The sequence below is a fragment of the Mytilus galloprovincialis genome, chromosome 7 (genome assembly GCF_965363235.1).
Source record: "Mytilus galloprovincialis chromosome 7, xbMytGall1.hap1.1, whole genome shotgun sequence".
Classification (NCBI taxonomy): Eukaryota; Metazoa; Mollusca; class Bivalvia; order Mytilida; family Mytilidae; genus Mytilus; species Mytilus galloprovincialis.
Window position 1 is genome coordinate 71544221 of NC_134844.1, and position 24803 is coordinate 71569023.

A 24803-nucleotide genomic window follows, 5' to 3' on the forward strand; every position below is an offset into this window, starting at 1 on the left:
TAAAAGAATTGAGTTATTAGGATAGTCATGTTGCATATATTTTTCTTATGTGTACGATTTTTAGCATCTAGTGTGTATTTCGCCACCCTCCCCCTTTTTATTTTGTGTTTCACTATCTGCGAGGAACAGGACTTGCACGGACATTTTTTTTCAATGAGTATCAAAATATGTACTTATTAATCACACTAAACGTTGCGTTTTGCGTAAAAAGAACTCGTTACTACATGTTTTTGAAGATAAAGGCACAAAAGCTAAAAGACTGGTTGCCGTTTTTGTTAAAAAAAAACCAGATAAAGTATGTTCCAATTTTCTTATTAATAAAATTCCCATTTACATTTTTTTCAAGAAATGTTAAAGCAATACAATTCATTTACGTTTATTTTTGTGACCCTGAAAAATGTACAAGTTATCATAAAAATTGAATGCACAGCGTTTCCGTAAGTCAATGACCTTGGACAAGTTCTAAAAAGTAAACAAAACAGCATTTCTACAGTTCTCAACAATATTATATTTATACACGTACATAAAGCAGAATAAGCAATCAGATTTAGTCCAAAGAAAGCTTTTGAAATCACTAATATGGCAGAGCAAGGTATATGAAACTGGGTATCTTATTTGTTGGCAATAACAACATTGGATCATGATTTATGGTTAAAAAGGGGGAGGGGGGGGTGACTCCCTTAAAAAACATGGACTTGTGGAATACGAATTATTGTAAATGAAAAGTAATATTTTAACCTGAGGTCAGAAAAAAAAGAATTGGACAACAATGAATAGATCTATGTATATAATCGTGCACTAGATAAGAGGGGGAGGACAGGGGGTACCCTTCTCCCTTCTCCCACCCCTCTTCTCCTTTCTCCTTTCTCCCATTAGAATAAAACATCTCCTTTTGAGATATTTTTTCTTGAAATATTAGATCATTTTTTAAAAGGAGAGATATTTTATTTTTTCTCCTTTCTCCCAGCCTTCCTCTCCTTTCTCTTTTCTCCTACCCCTTTCTCCCTGTCCTCCCCCTCAGATAAGATCTAGCAATTTGCCAATATGAAAAAGCTGTCTCCTTACACGAATGTAGAATATATATATATATAATATGGGATTGTCTTTGAGACAACAAATCATGGTTCAAATAAAATGTATGTTAGAAATTATATATTATACATATACGCCACCGTACAATTTAAAACAAAACAACCGTATAGTCATGATAGTTTGATAAACAGCCATGTAAAAACGTAAAACCAATTGAAAATGAACGGCAGAATTTATATTTAAATAATGCTAAAAACAAACACAAACCAAATCGATTATGGATATCATCGTGCACTCACAAAACTCAAGAGATCGAGCATTTGTGCAAGCCACCTCCTGAACATAAATGTAACTTAAATATCGAGTTGTGGTATCAATACCAATGAGACTACTTTTTTCCGAAACATAACGTATATTTTTATATACAAGGCTGCAAAAGATATGAAAGTGTTGCGCAAAAACGAATACGAACCATCGGTGAAATTTAATCTGCTCCCTGTGTTATATAGATATTTCTCTTATGGACCGAGTGCGACTGTTAAATGATGTATGAACCAATTACGTCTTCGATATTGAGCAGAAATATGATGGTAGAATGAGGACATAACAAGGTTTTTTTTTTGTAATTTACGTCATAGTATCTTGATCTTAAGGTTGTTCCTGCACTTCGAAAATCTAGCACGAGAGCATGTCTTCGCCGGGAATATATATATATAATAAAGAGATGTGATAATGGTGGTATAATTTTCATTGAGATAACTATCCTCCCTAGCTCTAAGGCAGGAATCTGATGTAGAGTAGTTGTTGTTTGTTTATGTAATTTATACGTGGTTCTCAAATGAAGTGGATGCTAGTAGTTATACAGGTCACCGTATGGCCTTTAACAATGCAAACACATATATACGTTCGTATTGATAATGGTGATAGATTCATACAGCATGCGATACGGATGTTTCTATAAATAATCAGTCTATACATGTTCAAGTACTCTAAAAATAAGTAAACCAATGTTAAATCTGCCAATTTGGTGAAGCAAATTCCTACTCTTCTCTTCTCCTGCTTTTGCGATATCGAGAAAGCAACGCCTGCATTGTGTAAAACGCTGTAGACCAAATTAGACTACCACCTAGAATGAACATGGGTGGAGTTGTCTCATGGGCAATTATACCATATCTCCTAATTTTTATAGATCAATACCAGGTGTGTGCCGGGGCGGGGGAAACAAGCATAAAAAGTATACATGTATGCGCTATGGGTTCATTACAACAAAATTACGAGTAATAAAAACATGACTTGGGTAGAAGACAAAACACTCTAATAAAATGATATATTAATAGTACGCAAATACAAGCTACTGAATACCAGATAATATTTATCATGATTATATGTCATTGTCAATTAGGACCGTTTACTTTTTCTCACTATCTGGGACTTGCATGCCAAACTTGGTCAGTCAATAGGCTATGTTTCAGTTTTACACTATATCTTATTTTTAATCTTCTCTGGTATATAATATACTACACGTATAAATTTACACGGGAGCGTTAATAAGAAATGTAAATTATACATATGAATCAAAGAATAAATCGCAACCCAACGACAAAAATAACAATGGCATCTCGCCAAGGACAACTATGGACATGCTAGTATATATTCCTGAAGATGTGTTGTAACTTGGGACAGTACATTTTAACAAATATGACAGTATAATAGACACAAATAAATTATTACAATTTAATAGACGTATACATAAAAGCAAACTTCATGAAGTGCCGTACTGTGACATAGTTTTTTTTTTTAAAGTCCTCGTCATTTTGTCTCTGGTGGAGAGTTTTCTCATTGGCAATCTTACCCATTTTATTTCAATATATTATATGAAAGTTATACTAAGATATTTTTTTGGAACAAAATTGGGGACCCTAACGCTAACACAAAGCTTTCACCAAATACGTTTTCAGTACCAAAATCAGTCGTTGTTGAGTTATAAATTGTATCTTAAATTATTGAAAACCTGATAATTTATTAATATTTTTATTTTTTTACAGTTGTAAGAGACGTTGATGTTAAGTCCGTTTGCAGTGACTTTTTGTACGATGGATCAGCAGGATGATGTGTCCAAGAACACATATTGGAAAATCCATCTTTTACATGGACAGCCACTGTCATCTGGATTTGTTGACCACATGGGACAAGTGCGCTGGTTTTCAGTTTGAAAAGTTGGTTCTTCCTTCTAACTTTGCAGGGTGTGTGACAAACTTTGCATGTCCCAGATTGCATTATCTTTTGCATGATTTGCTAAAACAAGAACAGTTGGTGAAGAAGAAGATCTTTTCGACTGTTGGTTGCCATCCCAAGAAGTTCAGAGAGTTCAACATGTCAGTGCTACATGAGATTGAATGTTTGGTATTGAAAGAGTCAGGTGTTGTAGCAATCGGGGAGTGTGGACTTGATTTTAGTCAACATGTTCAGTCATTTGAGGTAGAGAGACAAAAGCAGGCTTTTGAGGCGCAGATGAGATTGGCTGCTGGTAAGAATGTGCCAATTGTCATCCACTGTCGCGATGCAGAGGAAATTACGTTTGAGATGATCCACCAATACTTGGACACGCATCATAAGATACATTTGCATTGTTATACAGGATCCGTCAGTGTTATGAATAGGTTTATAAGCTCGTTCAAGAACTTGAAAATTGGCCTGACTAATATCATTACTAAACATGATGTTAGTAGTGATGTTATTGACATAGTGAGGAACGTGCCGCTAGACCGTCTTTTGTTGGAAACTGACAGTCCCCATTTCGTGCCTGGCAATAACTACGGTGGTAGACTCAGTACAATGTTTTCTCATCCTGGCCAAGCTATTAATGTTGCTGTGAAGTTTCATCAAATGAACAATCTTAAACTGAAAACTGTGCTTAACATCTCTACATCTAATTGTAAATATATGTATGATCTTTGAAATGAATAGTCTGTATAATAGTTTTTCAAACAACCTGCAAAAAAATTTACAGTTATTCGTTCAGTGTGTTAATTTACATTTTTTGATTGAGTTAAGCCTTCCAATTGATATTTTGTCGTGTGTTTTTCTATGTTGTTATGTTATACTATTGTTTCAGAAAAAGGGAGAAGGTTTGGTACCATTAAAACGTTTAATCCCGCTGCAAATGTTTGCACCTATCCTAAGTCAGGAATCTGATGGACTGTAGTTGTCGTTTGTTTATGTAATTTATACGTATTTCTCGTTTTCTCGTTTTTTATATAGATTAGACCTAATTGGTTTTTCCGTTTGAATGGGTTCACACTAGTAATTTTGGGGCCCTTTGTAGCTTATTGTTCGGTGTGGTGAGCCAAGGCTCCTTGTTGAAGGCCATACATTGACCTATCATGGTTTACTTTAATAAATTGTAATTTGGATGGAGAGTTGTCTCATTGTCACTCACACCACATCTTCCTATATCTAAATAGTACATTTACATAAGTAAGCAATTACAAAAAGATACGAGTTCGGTATATGTTAGAACAATAATAAAAATACAATAATAATATAAATAGCTAGACTACGAAGCAGTTGTGAATACAGGTTTCAAAATGGGTATCCAGTTAGACTCGAAAAAACATTTATGCATAAAAACCCTAGAGTAGCTCCGAATTCGACCTCCCCCTCCCCCCACACACACATATACACCAAGACAAAAATGAGGAAAAAAACATATCACAAAATAAGCAATTGGATATGAGTATTGTTGCTTGTTATCGACAATTAGAAATATAAAAGTTAAATCTAAATGTGTAAATTCATCTGTACAAAGTAGTGTAAAACTTACATTTTTGAAAGGAAACAACATCTATAAAAGAATATAAAATGCATCAATCTGTTTATCAGGTTTTTTTCTCAATTGACATGTGCATGTACAATAGTTTTTAACTTCTGCTCAGCAAAACCGCCAATATTCAAGCAACCAATTAAAATAGTGTTCAAGTTCAGCGTCATGAATATGTATGAGTTTTTAACATGTTTGATTAATGACACTACTCAATGAAAAAGGACAAAAGAAAGTAAACTAGTGCAAACAAATTAAATGTTTGCGGCAAAAAACAAATCAGTGTACACGGAGCAAACTTACATTGAATAAAACCATAACCAGGGGCGGATCCAGAATTTTGGAAAAGGGGGGGGGGCGAAGTTTTTAAAATTTTGGGACCTTTTTGGTGATAAAAACATAAAATAAGTGTAATATGCACTTTTTTTTTAACGGTTCCTGTCGTGGGGCATGCATATTTTGTAGTTGCTGTAAAGTGTAAAGGGTTGGACATTTTCGATTAATTGTCTATCATAAAATGATAATCTGGATCCAAAGCTATGTACTGATAAATTTGATGTGGGACTTGTTAGTAAATAATAGACATGGAAAATTATCGCCGGTTTGTTGTAGTTTATAATTTATCATAACCTCACAGATTTCTTGATGTAAACAAGATATACGCCGGGGTTTTCAATGAAATTTACATAACGACCGACACTAGTTAAAAAAGACCAAGCGATTTTTATTGTTTGGTTGATATGTTTCACCCAACAAAATTAAGGGAAGTGACTGGTTCCAAATCAACCAAAAGCTACGAATGAGTCTGAGACAAAAAAAAATTATGAATGACGGTCGACAAATGGAGACATAAAGGCCACACCCAGCAGGCAGGTTGCAGTCTGGTCTTGAAAAAAGTATTTAATATATCAATTCGGCGAAACAGACATTCCGGTCAGACATGCAAACCCCTACCACACAAAAAATATGACTGTTTTTATTCATAATGTTCTTTTAATGCAGAATATTTCTGTTGGAAATTTTAGTTTTTAGTAGCAAGAACAGTGGCCAAGATTATTATTTTCAATTCAGATATATATACAGCCAGAATTTTTGTTTATGGCAAAAATCAGAGTCATTTTTGTTCTCTCAAATATCTCAAGCTGTCTCCTCAAATCAAATGGTTCGTACCTTAAACTTTAAATATATCTAGAACTTACACTGACTGGGGATCATTATTCTAAAATAGGCTGGGCGTTTGATGTTAAACACGTTTTCGAAGGTAACTGAATAATATTGCCGTGGAACTTTTTTTCATGAGAGTGTAGTAGTCTATAGAGTATTACTTTCTGTTTGGTGGAATAGTGAAATAGAAGTCAATACGTTCTTGCTCAATCCTGTGTCGCTTTCAAGGTGTCATGATTGTCATCCTCTGCCTAAGCAATGTGTTACTGTAATTTGAATTTCAAAATAACTGAGCGACGATTTTTCGACGCAATGGTCAACTCCACCATAGCGAAAAATATCTTTATAAGTAAAGAACTGTCGCATAAAAAATAAATATTAGAGTACACGGGAAATGGCAAAGTTCACGAAGTCAAGTCCGATTAATTATTTTACCAAAAAAAAGTCCGAGCAAAGGGGCCGTACGCCCTCAACGCCCCCTCTGGATCCGCCTCTGATAACATATATTATAGTGTAGACAAAGACGGGAAGAACAACCAGGCGATTTGTTTCATATTTATTGTTAGTAACTGATCAATAATTATCATTAAGGACTTCAGAATTGTCCCTGAATTTTGTTTTTTCATGTTAATTATTTTTTTCACAAATAGTCCGTAATATTAAGCCTCAAACATACTAATAATGTATTTAACAAAGATGAAGGACAATGTAGACAAATTAAAATAAAAAGATATTAATAATAAAACTATTTATTCACAATAAAAAGACTGAAAACACTAAACGACGTAAGGTATAAGACACGTTTATTTACTTGTAAAAACCGGATAATATGCACGCTCTTTTCCTGATCCGACTTTGAAATCATGGTCATTTGTGTGTTTCAAAACAAACCCGAAAAGCTGGAATGTTATTAAATTTTCAACATTTTTGACTAGCACAACCTTTTAACCTGATAAAAATGGTTTTAAATTAAGAAATTCAAATTCAGAGATGAAATATCAACCTGAAACTTGCTGGGGGTTAGATGAATTCTCGTTCGTATTGTAATACGAGGAAGGTAAAGTTGTGAAAATCACTGAAAACACCATTGGTCGCTTAAAAAATTCTCAAATACTAATAATTTAACAAAACGGGTCAGACCCCCAGCACTTTTTAATCATTGTGAGGTATAGTCTACACACTGTTAAAATTTGGAAGGTATTAGTTGAGAGGAAAAGGTTGTGCTACCGCCAAATATTGGCAGTGGTTTTCGTCCTTTGAATTTGATGATACGTCTGCCCATTCAGGATCCCAGGGCCGTATATCAGTTTCATTCTGTAGAAAATAACTTCATCTTTCTAAATCACCAAAAATTTTCTACTTCGGTCATCTAGAATGCACAAAAAATAACATTTGCTTTTCACCCCCCTTTTTTCCAATTTTTTGCAAAATGGCGTCCTTAATGTAGCTGCGTGCATACGGGGTATATATCTCCCCATTGATACGATACTCCCGTGCTTACATTTCCTATCATGACTATCATGATTTTTTTAATAGAGGGTTGCTGCTCACAAGGAAGCTATTAAACCAATAGTTCCAAACGGTGAAGTTGAAATCATCCCTTCGTAAATTTTACGGACGCCATCACGAGTTGGTTGACCGTTATGGAATAACCGTTTCACAAATAATATCGGATATGTTCATTACGTCGTAACTAAAATCCCCTTCCCTTTCATGAATGTGACCTACCGAATTAGACTATTTACCGGATTTGTTATCACACAAGCAACACGACGGGTGCCACATGTGGAGCTGGTTCTGCTTACCCTTCTGAAGCGACTGAGATCGCCCCTAGTTTTTTGTGGGGTTCGTGTTACTTATTCTTTAGTTTTCTATGTTGTGTCATCTGTACTATTGTTTGTCTGTTTGTCTTTTTTCATTTTTAGCCATGGCGTTGTCAGTTTATTGTCGATTTATGAGTTTGACTGTCCCTCTGGTATCTTTCGTCCCTCTTTTGTATTAAAGAGATATACCAACCTTTTTATTTTCTTATAGTTAATGCAGATTTAAAAAACAGTAATGATCATGATCAAATCCAGCTTTGTAGATGTGAAGCTGCAGCATCAACTCTATTGATTTACAATTTATAGTGATTTATATGTGTCCGTGTATTGAACGCGTTTACAAGATCCGCAAAATGTAGTTCATTACAGATTATGAACAGTGAAAATGATATTTTTGTTTCGAACACGTGTCTAACATTAACAACTTGGTAAGCTGAGAGTTCATTGTTCCTGAGAACGGTTGTTTTTCATTCTCCTGACTTGTTCATTTCACGTTTTACTTTGTAAATCTCGAAAGAAGTCAAAAGTTGAGCTGTTTTAAATCATAAGCCTGATATCTTTTTGCGCTACTGGGTCGATCAATGATGAGTCGAATGTAGACGAAACACGCGTCTTGCGTATTAACTTATAAGCCTGGTACCTTTGATAACTATTTACCCCAATGGGTCTATGCTAACGCTGTTGGACGTTGTGTCCCCGAGGGTATCACTAACCCAGTTGTCAGCACTTCGGTGTTGACATGATTTTTAATTATGTGGTCATTTTTATAAATTTCCTGTTTACAAAAGTCTGATTTTTTCGAAATACTATCAATTTTCGTATCCCAGGCATAATAGCCGTATTTGGCAAAACCTTTTGAGAATTTTGGGTCCCTAATGCTCTTCAACTTTGTACTTGTTTGGCTTTATAACTAGTTGGTTCTGAGCGTCACTGGTGAGTTTTACGTAGACGAAACGCGCGTGATGAGGGGACCCGAAATAAATGTTTCCTCTCCTAGTCGAGTAAACGGATAAATCACCAAACTAGAATCGATAACGCTGAAAAACAACCGCGAACAAACATTACAAAAACAATATATTTTAGATACACGAGTTTCTGACATCAGTAAATATTTCATACTAGTTACACAAAAGTGGAACAGAAATGATATAGTTTTACGTAAACGCTTTCTCAGCAGTAGATTATAGGAGCAGAGATATTCACCGGGCTTACAACAAAACAAATTATAAAAGAATAAAGATAAACCACAGTCTCTAAAGCACTATACTAAATAATAGTACAAAACAATGAACAGCACAAACCAAACAATCGGGGTGAACTCGTGTGTAATGAAGGATCAACAGCACCTGCATCAGCAGATAACAGAATGTCTTAGAAATTTGGTAGCATGGCGCATCCAATATGATTCACTTGTCTTTAATATGTTTATGTTCGAAATAATTAAGGATGTACTTAGGTGACGTTTTGGAATAAGTGTCAAATGTTCGGACTCTTTGGTGATTTACAAAGTCAAATATTTTGCCCCATAACACCTTGATCTTTTAACATAAGACTTAATAGCTCATAAAAGGTGACTTGACAAAATTTAAGCAGATTCTTGATTTTCTTTCTTTTGATTTGAGATCCAAATTATACAAATGCAAATATAAGGTAAAAGTCTAAGTCAGCCTTTTCCCACCATATTTTATAAATAAAATATCCCGAAAAGGAGTTCCATAACCTTTCAATATGTTTGGCTTAATTTGATCCTTAACTGATACTTTTTCAGCTTAAAGTATCAATTTTGATTTCTTGATTTATTTAATTTTACCTAAGTACATCGGATTCCTTAATATGCATTTGTCCTCCCGTTGACAAATACATTTCAATGGTAATATATAACTATTTGTATAATTTGGTGAAACATTCAGCATGTTCTCTTTTCGTGTTTTCTTTAGTGTCTATGATGTTCTAAAAGAAAAGTTTGTCGAGGCACTTGTTTCCAAAGCTGCTTTTATTGAACATTACCTAACCATAGTCCTCAGCATTTTAAAGATAATTATTTGTTATTCATGTTTTTAATCCGTGACCTACTCTGACAAGAGTATTACTGCAGGTCGAAAAAATTACTATATTTCTTTATCTCAGTCAACCCTTATTGTCTTAATCCACGTTAAGGGCATACGATACAGTAACAGGGAAGCTAATGACGTGGCAAACGTAAATTTATATTTTCGCGACGTATCGGGAAAAGATGCATTTTTTGACTGATTTTTATCATTCAAATTGATTTAACATGAAAACGAGTTCATCGACCCTTCGCTTTTAAAATGACATTTTGTTTGATTACGTGACACTGTGAAGATTATTAGTTCCAATTTTCATGAAAAAGTCAATAATGCAATTTTTTAAAATTTAAAAAATATATAAGAATTTTGTTTCTTAATGCATGAACAATTGATAAATTTTAGTTATTCTTAGGAATAAAATACACAAATTTATAGGAAACGTATATACATGTAGAATAGATGTTACAAATTATTTAACAAAAAACAGCGTGTGTTTATCTTTAAAACTAAAAAAATAGGTAATTCTTTCGAAAAGAAAGACAACAAATCCGAATTTTGAACAAATATCTGAAATTTCTAAAAAAAAAAAAAAAAAAAAAAAAAAACACATGAAGGTATATTTTTTATCTCACTATAGTATTACTTGATTTAATCATGTAAAAAATAGCCTATATGCAAATTTTCATGTCCTTAAATAAAGTCAACAGTAGTATAACCTGTTCAAAACTCATAAATCCAGGGACAAAAAACAAAATCGGGGTAACAAACTAAAACCTAGGGAAACGCATTAAATATAAGAGAACAACGACATAACACCGAAACGTAACACACACAGAAACGGACCAAGCATCAGACAAAACACCACGAGAATAACAAATATAACATGAAAACCAAATACATGAATTAGGGATAGACAAGTACCGTGCCACGTCTGATCTCAATATCTCAAAAAGAAGAGAAAACACAACCGACTCAACGTTAAAATGCAACACACACAGAAACGAACAATAATATAACAATGGCCATCTTCCTGACTTGGTACAGGACACTTTTAAAGGGGAATAAAAGTGGTGGGTTGAACTTGGTTTTGTGGCATGCCAAACCTCGCACTTTAATGGCAAAGTTAAATATAACATTGAAATGACAACATAATATTACAGGACTACAATACAAATAAATAGGAGAACATATTAGACAAAGAAAAACATGATTAATAGATAACAAAAAGCATCAGGTTTAAAATTCAATACGGCAAAAACGCGCCTTGTCCACACAGGACTTACAAGTGACGCCCATATATAAAAGATCGAAAGAGAAAAAAGTACAAAGTTGTACAGCACTGGAGATAAAAAGTTGAAAAGGTTTCGCCAAATACGGCAACTAGATGTCCTCCGTAATAAAGACAATTACTGTTAAAAACCAACACTCACAACACCTTAAACGTGTTAAACTTTTCTTATTGTATAGATGTCAGAATTTCTTTTACATCAGATTAACATTTGTTTTGCTATGAACAGCATAAAGCCCTTCATACGAATTATAATTATATAAGTATTTAACAATACATTTTACCTTTCGTTATGTACTTCTAGTGGAACATCGTGTGCATCCGCAATTTTCAGTTGCTTACTTGTGTACAGGTAATGTTTAATGTATCATTTACATGTGAGTGTATGTTTACAAAGGTTAATAAATGTAGCTATATATAGGTACAGCGTAAAATAACTGTTAAAAAGGAAATAGGTAGAACGCCGACTATGTTAGTTAAATTGATATTTACAGATGAAAATAATATAAATGTGTGTGTAAAAATATCGGAATGAATGAAACATTTTGATTAGGGGAGATGGATACACAGTTATGTTTTGAAATGTTGTCAATATTATCATGGTTATGATCAACATATATAAGGATGTTTTTTTTTAATTTTACAGTTAAATCCATTTTAATATGAGTGGTTCTCAACTCCACTATAGAAGAAAGATTCAATATAACTGATGTTCAACATACCAATTGAAAGAATTTATAGTTTTAAATGAGAAAACATTTCTAATTATAATAACCTACTATTTGGCTTTCCCTAGTAAGGAACGAAAATTGTTCATCAATACTCGTCTCCCACATGCTTGTTCTGTACTTATACATCCCGTCGATGTGTAATTGATCTATGGTAATATGTTGTATTCTTTTCTTTTATTTTCGCTAAATTAATGTGCTTTGTCGATATATTAAATAAAAAAGAAGATGTGTGACTGCCAATGAGACAACTCTCAACGAGAGACCATATGAGACAGAAATTTGGCCCAAATTAAAAAAAATTCTACGAAATGAAAATAAAAAGCAATACTCGATTCCATTATTATTATTATTATTATTATTGTTCATATATAAAGTTAACATCACAGTCCTTCATTTCCTCTCTGTACATTTCATCAAATTTCTCATTCTGTGCTACAGTAAACCAGTTCTTCCAGTCGCCTATAACACCTGTTGGATAAATAAATAATATCTGGTAATACAACAATTATTTAACGCGATCGTGTATTGTTATAAATAGCTATGGTTTGAAAGAGTGTTTTATTAAGATATAGCTAGGTTAAACGTGAGTAAGATTAATTAAGAACGCTCGAGGGCATACATCCGGTTTTTTTTTAAATATAGGATTTTGCTCTTTTTTTCTATAAACATGATAAATGACATTTATCACATATTTAATAGAAAATATATTTTAAAAAAATGCGTCTCCGTTCATTTAAGCTTACAATATGCCTTCGAAAGAAGCGTGTATTTTTGTAAAGGTACTTTTTTCTGTTGAACTAATGAGAGAAATAGAGGTTATATAAAAATAAAAGTAGACCTTAGTTACAGAAAGCGATATATTTTACAATTGTTTAGTTTAAGCACAGCTTATTTGAAAAAATTTAAAAAAAATATAGGTCACTGATAAGTTAAAAAAAGACATTTCAATTTTGATGCAAACAATGTCTTTTTGCCTCAAATGGAGACATATATAAACATTTTAAAAGTCACCTGGGGCCAAAACGAATCAATTTTTTGGTTGATTTTTGTACAATTTCATACAAAAACAAACAACTTATAGTATAATAAATAAAATTTGTAAGAAAAAAAAAAATGTTTTAAATTTTGCTGAAATTTGTGTACCCTCGAGTCTCCTTAAATCGGGAATATTGTATTACTTTAAATATCATATATATGACGATTAAACAAAAACATGAAAATGTTTGCTTTCTGGAATAGTTCGTCATTTCCTGGTTCGGATTAATCAAATGAACTGCAATATTGAAGAAAGGCAGTGCATTACACAATAGTTTAGACGATTGTGGTGTTCTTCAACTGATGTTCTAAAGTATACTGTAAACACACTTATTTTCTTTTCTTGAAAATATATATTGTCTGTACAATTGTGCACAATTATTCCAAATATTTGTTATTGTACACAGTTATTTGAATATTTTATAAACAACCTTTAGAGAACAGTTATTGATCCTTTGTTAACACGTTTCAAAAAAGAATTATTTACAAATTACATTGGTATTCAAATCTCCATTTTATCTAACTTTTTATCGATGGATATAAAGCAAGAGGTACTATATTGATTTATCTAGTTTTAAAATATTGAACACAAAACCTCTAGCAATATTACCTGACGGCGACTATAGGTGAGTTTTAATTTCCGTTTAACTATAGATGACATTTATCGTTTTCATATTTGTTTCCCTATGAAAATTTACTAATCCATTATGAGTTAAGAATTATACCATTTGAGTGACACAAAACGTAGTCAGAAATTTAAATGACAGTAACCCAATACAAAAATCAGTAGACATGTAAGCTATCACTTTTATCTATTGTTATAAAATTACCTTTTCGGAATAATGTCGATTCATGTTTTGGATCGATCATTCTTGAGGAGTCATACTTGTGTTGTTTAATGTTAACGAAACTGCACTTTTTTATTATCTCTCCAATAATGTCATCAGTATAAGAAACATTTATAAATTCAGCCATTTTCTTAATTGTTGAGAACGGATGCTGAAATAGAAAGATGTATACATAAGTGGTAATCATTACATGCGAAATGGTGATTAGAACATGTAAATTTCAAATAGATATGAAACCTGGTTCGACTACACTAGTAGCACGATTTCAGTCTGAAACGGTCATTTTGGTCTGATCACATCTTGATTGACTGGATTTACCGCTAGAAAAAATCGTCAAGATATTTAAGATAGTTAAGTCGCCGTTCAGATCGATAGCCTCATCAGGTAAATCAGTTCGTTAAGGCGTGTCAAGACGGAAAAGACTGAATCGTCTAGCGGGGTGTTTAGACCCGTTAAGACCGTGTCAGACCAAAACAGACCATGGATACAAAAGAACGTTCAAAATTTTCAGACCCTGTTTTGATCCGTTCAGTATACCGGTTTGATACCACGAGTTGCGCCCCTTCTACTCGATAATGCATTTTAGATTAATACATGTATATATGTATTTTATTATTAGAATTTGAAGTATATTTTGATTAATTAAAAAAAAAAGATTAAATCTTGTGTTAATTCTTTATTTCTTTTCTTGTTTTGTTGAGGAACTAATAAATTATTCGTCTATATATATATGTTGTTTATTTTTTAATAAATGTTAGTTTATATAAATATATATTGATAATTAAATGCAAGGACGTACGTTAATTGTATACACACCAGAATGTATGCCATAAATTTAACCTTGAAATGTTGTGAACACCGGTAAAAATGTTTTTTGTATTTGAAGATTAGTAACGGAAAATCCTAAACGTAACCTAAAAAAGTTAAGGAGATGTGGTATGATTGCAAATGAGACAATCCACAGAAATGCAGCGGAGGCAAATTAACACAGTCATGCATATTTTTGTTTTATGCATGACAGTTTCTTTAATTCGTTTTCTGTTGATATATGTCCTAGTTTACCGTTGAAGCTGTTGCTTTTTTGGTATGTTTATTTTTTTTTCGTGCGAGTTACTCTATTAAAGTTGGAAAAAAATATTCCCGACATTCGGAAATTCGAAAAAAGACTTCCCGGATCCCGAAACCTGATCATATACTGCATTCAGTCTCTGTCGGGACGGTGTTAAAGTATCACCGTATAAAAATTTTCATTCAAACAATATATCCTTATAGTATTTATTTTCTTATCCATATAATATGTATATAGTACTTTGTATATACTTTGTATATATATATATATATGGCGTTGATTTAAAATAAAATCTGTTTTAGTTAAAACGGGCGAGTTCAATGGCACGTGCTAGTAATCAACCGGGTCAACAGGTAACAAAATCAATGATCCATAACGTAAGAAAGTACATGCCTATTATATTTTACAATTACTCTCATCATCAGTCTTGATAAAAAGGTCTAAACTTTAATAAAGAATGAATGAACACGTATTAGTGATGTCTGACCTTCAGTTTTTAATATAAATTAATGCTTATGTTTTTTTTATATTGAGCAAAGTAACGAATGTGAATCTATTATACGTTAAAGGTTCTTACAATATCATATATGTCTAAACACTATACCAAAAGACCATGCAAAATATTTGAGCGCCGCATGTAAAACCATTAAAAAACATGTACTCTTAGGAAGTTTGTTTAGTATTCAAAAGAAACGTTTCGCTTCTCTATATAGTTTAGAGAGTATTCCTTTAAATTGTGTCAGTTATATAAAGTAGTGTGTATTTGTATTCTATTTATTCATCTAAATGTATCATTATAATATACATTTTGTATTTCACAACTATATATACTATAAGTTGTAGTGTGATTGATTGTTGTTTAAAGTCCAGTGGCAAATACTTCATGCATGTTCAGGACCAGCTGTAAGTTTATGACATGTATGGAACTCACCGGTGAAGTTTTCACGTGTTATAATAGATAAAAGAATAATTAATTTTTAAGATATCGAAACATAAAGGAGGCAAGGCGCATGGATTACCCGCACTTATCAGTTCTTTTCTCTTTTTTGTCTTAAAAAAAAATCGATTTTTTTTTTATATGTTTATATAATTTACGATAACTGTGGTGTATACGTGCTGTCAGACGAAAGATACATATGTGCCCTCTAAATATCTTTCTTTACTATCATGGATTGTTTGCTTTCGTATTGACGTTTAACACACAACTTTAATTACTGACTGTGATGTATGTAGAAATTCAAACGTACTGGAGAATGAAGGATGCAAATCCAAGCTTTGAATTAAAATGGTCATTAAATTTGCCACACAAATAAAAGAACAAGTGTAAGTGTTGGAATGACATATACAATATATCAACATGTGCATTGTCGGAGAATTTAATTTTGATTTTACTTTGGTAACTGGACAAAATTGAAGAGAGGCAGCCCAATCTTTTCTCCTTTTTGTTACGAGTACAAATAGATTTTATTTGCTTTATAGACATCGAATAGAATTCAGGGCATAACATTACGGAATATGATCTTCAAAATATACAATTTAATACCAATAACATGTAACAAATACATTGTTTATATATATATATATATATATATAATATATATATATATAAGTAATTTTTTGATCATCACTGCAAGCAGTAGCGTTTGTTTGATTTTAAAACACGAATCGATCTATACTATTTAAAATTACAATACGCAAGCTGAAACCGTACCAAGTGATTATTATTTTTGCACACGACATCTAGGCTGTCGTCCCACCGCTAACAGTAGACGGTTCTCTTGGTGGGGATATTGTGCATTCAACCGTGGATATGATAAAATATCTGTAATAAACAAAATTGTAATGTTTTGATTTTGTAATGTCTTAAATTTTAAGGTTACGCGGGTTCGGTATTAAGCGGGACAATTGGTATGAACACATTTCGATATACGTGTAAATTATATTAAAAGAAGCTTTCAAACGCAGTTATTTTCGAGGATATTTAAAGATACAAATAAAAAAATCCTTTTTATGTTTTTGAATTAGGCTTTTAATTTCCATTCCTAATTATATATCATTGTAGAAAAAATGTATCTTATACATTTAAAGTACATGTAATTCTTTATGCTAGCTAGTCCATGAATAAAATTGCATAAATCACAAAAACACATTCGGGAATAGCAAGAAAGTTTACCAAAAAAGTAGTGGGAACTTTACTGTTTTTTTTATCATATATATTTCTGATAGTTTTCCCGACCTATTCACTTATTTTCTTTTTTTTTTTTTTTAATAAAATAATGTCTTTATTGCACTTTTCTTTGCTGTTGTAACAAATTACTCGACCTACAGCAGTTGGCCGAGTATCCCTGTGAATTAGTCACTGGATAACCAGGGAATTTATTCAGTGAATTAATATATAAGATCATAGTTTGTTAGTTTTACAGTTCATGGTTATTACATACATTTTACAAACTATATTGTTTCATAATTACGGAAAGTGTACAGTTTTGTCCGGTTTTGTTTCTAAAGATTAAAACTTTATGATCGTTGACCTTTAACCTTATTGATGAAAACCGTTGAAGCTTGTTGATCAATTGTCCGGATTAATTTATATGTTTTATTGATACACACGAACAACTTAAACTTTAGTTAAAAATTACATGTGGTAAGTTTCGACGTTGTAGTTGGAAATTCATTTGATTAAGTGATAAAGTGTGTATAAAAGTATTTTGAGACAAAATTCTGTACATTTTCACAAAGCATGCTGTTTTGGTATATTACCACGTGCTCAGATATATTGTCAACTTTTGCGACACAAATTCTATACATAAAAAAAAAATATTGTATCTAGCTATTCATGATCATATGTATCTTTTTACATCATTTAAAAATTTGCTGTTTTTAGCATTAATATATATGTTAATTTCGTATGTGTTTAAAAATTCATTTCTGAAAACTGTATAAGCGTCTATGTCTTTTTGTTTATAATTTGATATATGAGTGCTTTTATGAATTGAATATAATAAGACAGTAAGGAAGAGATTTATATCATTATACATAGGATCATGTATTTTATAGCCCAGTACTAAAGTTTTAAAATTAAAAATATGTGTCCCAATTTTGATTTTGCTTACAAGTACATATATTTTCTTCCAAAATTCATGAAAGAATTGACATTTGAGAAAAAAGTGTTCGTAATCTTCAGTCACATTACACAAGTCACACATACTTGTTTCTTGTATGTGCCATTGTAGTAATAATTGTTTACATGGTAGGATGAAATGGAGTAATTTCCATCTTAACATTTTATATTTGTTATTAATTAAATAGGTAAAAGTAAATTGAAGCACATTATTTATTGGAGTGATTGATTCTAGATTGAAGATGTTTTTCCATTTGGAGAACCCTAGTGGTCTCTCCTCATTTTTGTTATTTAAATAGTTATATATATCTTTGGATGACATGTTTTCAATTAGTTCTGTTTTTTTGTTAACAATCAAGGACAAGTTTAATTTTGTTTTTACAGAAGTTTTCAAAGATTTGTCAGATTTTAATGTACTAACCCATTCTTTTGGAATACAATTTTTCAATTTTAAAAGTTCTGAGATCCAATTGGTTTTTGAGGTTAGTTTCTCCAATATAAGTTTTTGTGATATGTGCCCTTTTTGGTCAATTATATCATTAATGAAAATAATACCATCTTTTATCCAATTTGGGTAAACTAAACATTTTCCTTTAAATTTTATATTTTTATTACCCCACAACATTTGCTGCCTAATATTTCTAAAATTTATGATAGGTGTATTACTTGTTGGTGTATTATATGCTTCATACCAGCTCTTTAATATGTTCAAGTAAAATGTGGGTAGAACATTACTTAAATTAGGTAATGATTTTATGTTGTCAGGCATCATATGAAATATAAGGTTGTTTTTACCAAATTTATTGAAATAATATGTTGGAATGACTTTCCAATTAGCAAATTCTTTTGCCGTTAATCGTTTAACCCATGAAATATTTAGTGCATTTAAGAAGCAATCAATGTCTGTCATTTTTAGACCTCCATTTGTGTAATCTTTGGTAAGTGTTGAACGTTTTACCTTTTCTTGTTTATTATTCCATATAAAATTATAAACAAGTTTTTTAAAATCTTTTATGTACATTTGGGGTATTGAAACAACCGAAGCCAAAAAAGTAAGATTAGGTAAAATAAGCGACTTAACAACTGTTATTCGTCCTATCATGGTTAAATTTCTTTTTTCCCAATCAAGTATTAATTTGTTTGTCTGTTTCATTGTTTTTTCAATATTTAATTTGTCACATTCACTTTTATCTAATCCAAAGTAAACAGCTAGACTTTTAATTGGTTCTTTGCTCCAGTGTATATTTTCAATTTTTTCTTTACAATGTTTAAGTCTACCTAACCACAAGGTTGGCAAAAAAGCGGTCAATACTAGTATTGACCATGCCAGTGGTAAATACCAGTAATTACCGGGAAATACTGGCAAATACTGGGAAATACCGGCAAATACTGGTCGATTGAAATTTTGAGTGGTCATTACTATAAAAACCATTCTTTACCTGGTCAATTATAATTACTATTAATAATTAAATATAGAAAGTGTTCAAATCATTTTTAATGCTTTCAATTCTATTTCTATTGTAAATTCAAACAGGGATCTATATTGATTAATGTGTAGTAAAAGATAAAACTTTTTGTCCCTGCTTCAAAATTTCTATTTCCAGCATGAAGAATGTTTTGTCACACAGTCAAATAGACAGGAAATAATTTATTGTTTAAGGGAGTCTTCATATATCACTTTTATTACTTTCAACCCATGTACTGTCAACTTTTATTGGGGGCTGTTGTTTTAGTAATTAAAACTTCACACCTAGCCATGCCAGGTGATAGGTAAAAAGACACATTTTAATTACCTGTAAAATCATACATTTTGAATAAAACATATATTGAATTATAAATGTTGAAATAATATGTAAATTTTTACATACATGTATATCTTGAGTATACAATATCATAATTCATAATAACTAAATTTTAAATCAGTAGGAATAAGTGTTATAAATGAATAAAACATATCAAATTAATTAATTTTAAAAGCTGACACATGCACAAAAATTAAAGTTTATGTATATTTAACTTTTTATCAAGTTTTTACTTAAATTAGTAGTAAAAACAACCATGAAAATTTCAATTGACCAGTATTTGCCAGTATTGACCACTTGGGGAGTATTGTCCGGGGCGGTAAATACCGGTAAATACCACTGGTAAATACCAGGGGTGGTATTTACCGCCAAACCTTGCCTAACCATATACCTTCTGTTTTAGATTTATTCAGTTTCAAACCAGAAAGTGTTCCAAATATTTCTATTAGGTTTAATGCTTGGTGTATTTCATTTTTTGAACTGAGAAAGAGTGTTGTGTCATCAGCCAATTGGGAAATTTTTAAACTGTGTGTTTTTTCATCAAGTTTAATTTGAAACCCTTTAATGTTTGAATCTTGTCTTACTCTACAGGCCAGGATTTCAACTGCCATAACAAAAATAAGAGAACTTAACGGACATCCTTGTTTTATACCACGGTGAAGACTGTAGGTTTCTGAAATCCAGCCGTTATTAGACAGGCATCCTTTAGTATCATTGTATAACGTTTTAACCCATTTTAAGAAGGAGTGTGGTATTCCAAATTTTAGTAGAGATTCATACATGAAGGGCCATTCTAAAGAATCAAAGGCTTTGGAAAAGTCTATGAACAATAAAACCCCATCTATATTAAATTTTTCTGAGTAGTCTATAATATCTTGAATCTGGCGAATGTTAAAACCTATGTACCGATTTTTTATATATCCATTCTGATCGCTATGAATAATTTTGGACAACACCATCTTTAATCTTTGCGCTAAGGCATAGGCCATAAGCTTAGTGTCTACATTTAATAAAGTGATTGGCCTGTAGTTATCTAATGATAATGGATCATTTTTTTTTATATAATAAGGAGATAACACCTATTTTTTGGAGAGTTGTCATTTCTTCTTTTTCATAACATGTATTAAATACTTTCACTGCAGATTCTTTTAGGTATGACCAAAATGTTCGATAAAATTCTACACTGAGACCATTTAGTCCAGGGGATTTATTTAGTTTCATGTTAAATATAGCATTTGTACATTCTTCTAATGTTAGGTTGCCCCCCAATAGTTCACTGTCACTATTGGATAGTGAGTGATCTATCTTTGTTTGCCTTATATAATTTTTTATTTCTGAAGGGTCCGGTTTAGTACTTTTATACAAATTTTGGTAGTAATTTTTCCCTAGAATAAGAATATCCGACGCGTCTGTAACAATATTACCATGGTCATTTCTAAGGGCGGAAATGGTTTTCTTGGTTTGTCTGGATTTTTCAAGACCCAAAAAATATTTTGTGTTTTTTTCCCCTTCCTCTGCCCATCTGACTCGGGATCTAATTTGTGCACCTCTAGTTTCTTTTACATATAAATTTTGTAAATTGTTTTCTACATTATTTATTTCTTTTTTAAGATGTTGAGAATTACTTGATTTTTCATTGAAGAATTTTAACTTATTTTCTAAATGTTTAATTTCATTTTTACTTTCAGCAGCCTTTTGTTTGCAGTATGCAATGGTTACCTCCCTTACTTCAGTTTTGAAAATGTCCCAAGTAACTCGAGGATCATTATTTTTGGTGAGTATTTTTTCTTGATGAGTATCAATTAGTTTAATTATTATTTCTTTGTATTTTGTATCATTCAGTATGCTGTTATTTATCTTAAAGAATCCTTTGCCTTTATTTTGAGCTTTAAGTCTTATTTGTACAGAGATTGCTTGATGATCTGTATGTGATATTAGTGCAGGACTTATGTCTGCTGATATTATGTGAGGTCTTATATCTGGGCTTATTAGAAAAAAATCAATTCTGCTTGCAACACTTCTATTGTTTTTTCTTCTCCATGTAAATTGACTGCTGTTTTGATTTAGTTCTCTCCAAATATCAATAAGTTTATATTTTTTTATAAGTTGCTTTAAACTGTTAACAGGTTTATTTTGATTATTAGGGCTAATACTTTTTCTATCAAATGAAGTTAAACTTTCATTCATATCACCCCCCATTATTAATATTCCTAAGCGGTTATTGTTAATGATATTGTTTACTTTTTTGAAAAAAGAGTTTCTATTTCGACGAATGTTCGGAGCATATACATTCAGTAGCGTGAAAATATTACCATCAAGTTCTATGTTAATGAGTATTATTCTTCCATCATTATCTCTAGTTTCATTAATAGTTTTATATTTTATGTTATCTTTTATAAGAATTGTTACGCCTCTTGATTGTGAATTTCCGAAACTATGGTAAAGTTTCCCTTTTATCTCATTGTTTATGACATTTTCATGTTTTTCAATAAAGTGTGATTCTTGTATGAATAAAATATTACATTTTTGGTTTTTGCACCATAGGTTTAATCTTTCTCTCTTTTCTTTTTGCCCTAAGCCTTGACAGTTTAAGGAACATATATTTAGTTTTTCACTCATTATAGAGATTAATTATTTTTATATTACACGTCATACACGTATCTTCAGAATTATACAATAGAGACAGAAGGTTGAGCTTGAAAAGTAAATAAGTTGATATCATATTGTTAATATACACACTGAAATTGTTTACAAACACATATAAATTATACACATATAAATAATATAGATAACAGTTGAATTTTATTTCTAAATTACATAGTATCATGTGTTTAAAACCAACATTAATCATGATGATGAATTTTATGTTGTGTGTGATAATCATATACTTTTCACATGTTTGTTTAAGAAAAAGAAAAAAGAAATCATTATTACGTTTATTTTCTTTTTCAGGTTGATGTGTCTGTTGCATAGAACATGTAGAAGAGATTTTGTATTTTGCGCAAATTTACTTTTGGGATTTTCATGATACACAAATAGGGGTATTTTTCTCACAGCGTTATGAAGACTGTGATTTTGGATATAAAGTAGAAGCATAATGATATGACAACTGAACCATGATGACTGGATTTTCCTGTTCTCTTTGCTCAACAATTTTATTTTGATTTTGAATATCCTATGAATATTGAGAAGGAAGTGTACAAGAAAATTAAATATTTGTGCAGTGTATAATGTACATTTGATTGGATTTAACAAGCATAAAAGTATTGGATTTGTGATAGTATTTGGATTATGTCTGTGTGAAAATGTGATTCTAGAATTTTCCTGATCTAATCTGAGTGTCTTAGCATAAGGAACTGCTGATGTACATGTATCATAACTCTTTTTATGCATAATGTTTTTTTGGCGGATAACGTTTACAAAACATTTGATAGTTGTGATCCAGCTTTTATTATGACATTTAGTTGATAGATATATAGAAATTTGTTTGCCGTTAAATAGATTGTGAATTTTTAAAAGATGAGTGCTTTTCAACATGTTCAATATCAAAAAATAAATTACATGTATACATATATTTTTGTATTACTCTTTCATGGGAATATGTATAATCTACTATTATACCATATCCGTTTTTTTGTTCATTTTTTATAATATAGATAAAAACAACAAAAGAGACAAAAATAACATAGATAAATTTACATACACACATGAATATTTACAAAGAAATATTTGGGTGTTGGCCACACAAAAAAAAAGGGGGGAATTAAAAATACAATTTGTTCTTTAATCATAATACATTGACCTGAATTATATCGTCTTCAAATGAGTTAATGCCCTTTTGGTTTTTGAATAGGGACGGATCGTTCATGTACTTCATCAGTCGGTGTTGTTGCTGGGCGCTTTTCACTGCGAGAGTCTGCTGTTCCCGCGCCAAATTGAAACATTGTTGTCTGAATATTTGATTTTTTTGCTGTAGCGTCTCCTGATTTTTTCCTTCGTTTTGTTGTTTTCTTTTTTTTTCTTTTTGGGGTTTTCCACTTCCTCCAAAATATCATTGGTTTTATTTTCGAATGAAAATGTCTCTTTGGTGATTTTCTTCGAGGCCTTTCCGAGTACATTTGATAACTTTTTCGGATTGACTTTTGTTGCTGATTTTGAAACTGCTACATGCATGTTTTCTTCTGGTGTATCATCAATTGACTCAGTGTTAGATTCGTCACTGTCAGTTTCACTTTGAGAAGAGCTGCTGCTTTTTGGCTCATTTTCATGAGGCATGCTGTTACTCTCCTTGTTTTGAGCTTCAAAACTTGGACAGTCAGCCTGCTTATGCCCTGGAAGTTTGCATTGTTTACAGACCCAGTCATTTTGACAGTCTCGAAATCTGTGACCATTTTGAAAACATTTATTACATACTAAGTTTTCGTTTGTTGATGGCATTTGATCTTTGTGGAAGACCGTAGCTCTATACTTTCCTATTCTGATAAATCTTGGTAGGGGTTTTTCTAACGGGTTGCAAAAAAGAATGCGGTCACCTGTTTGGCATTCTGTCAGCAACCCATCTACTCGGAGTCGTTCTCTGTTTAATTTGTGAACGGTACATTTGCCTTCATTTTCAATGGCCCTCAAAATCTGACCATCGTCTGCAGAACACGGAACGTCTTTGACTCTGACACGTAAGTACAAGAGTGATGAGTATTCACTTGATTTAGGGTTTGTACTATACACGTTAATTAGCTTGTTACGTACAATTATCTTTTTGGTAATGAGAGTTTCTCTGTCATTATCAGAATCTGGGTAGATGCGCCACATACCTCTTACTCGTTGTAGGCCTTTCAGATGGCTCTTTGGTATACATGAGTCAATGGAGTTGTAGAGTTCGAGGTGTGTAAGGAATTGATCTGGGCTGGGTTTCACCTCACCAAAGAGGTCAGTTTCCAGAATAAATACAGGTTTTACAGAGCTAAGAGTTTCGTGAATATTGACATGAGGTTCACCATTCAGATAATCTTTAGGTATAAGACC

General features: G+C 31.8%; 1 protein-coding gene and 1 long non-coding RNA gene across 2 annotated transcripts in view; one reads left to right on the top strand and one right to left on the bottom strand.

Annotated features, from left to right (window-relative positions):
• Positions 1-12238: 12238 nt before the first annotated feature.
• LOC143083603 (sulfotransferase 1B1-like) overlaps positions 12239-24803 on the bottom strand; it is a 30724-nt gene continuing 18159 nt past the window's right edge. The window contains exons 5-6 of the mRNA XM_076259869.1: positions 13772-13940; positions 12239-12374 (exon numbers count right to left, since the gene is read on the bottom strand). Coding sequence (XP_076115984.1) covers positions 12262-12374; positions 13772-13940 — 282 coding nt within the window. The 3' untranslated portion in view covers positions 12239-12261. The remainder of the gene's footprint in view (positions 12375-13771; positions 13941-24803) is intronic.
• Positions 17133-23327, top strand: LOC143083604 (uncharacterized). Its single transcript, XR_012980803.1, has 3 exons — positions 17133-17502; positions 21470-21555; positions 22734-23327. It is a non-coding gene; the product is annotated as an uncharacterized LOC143083604 (long non-coding RNA).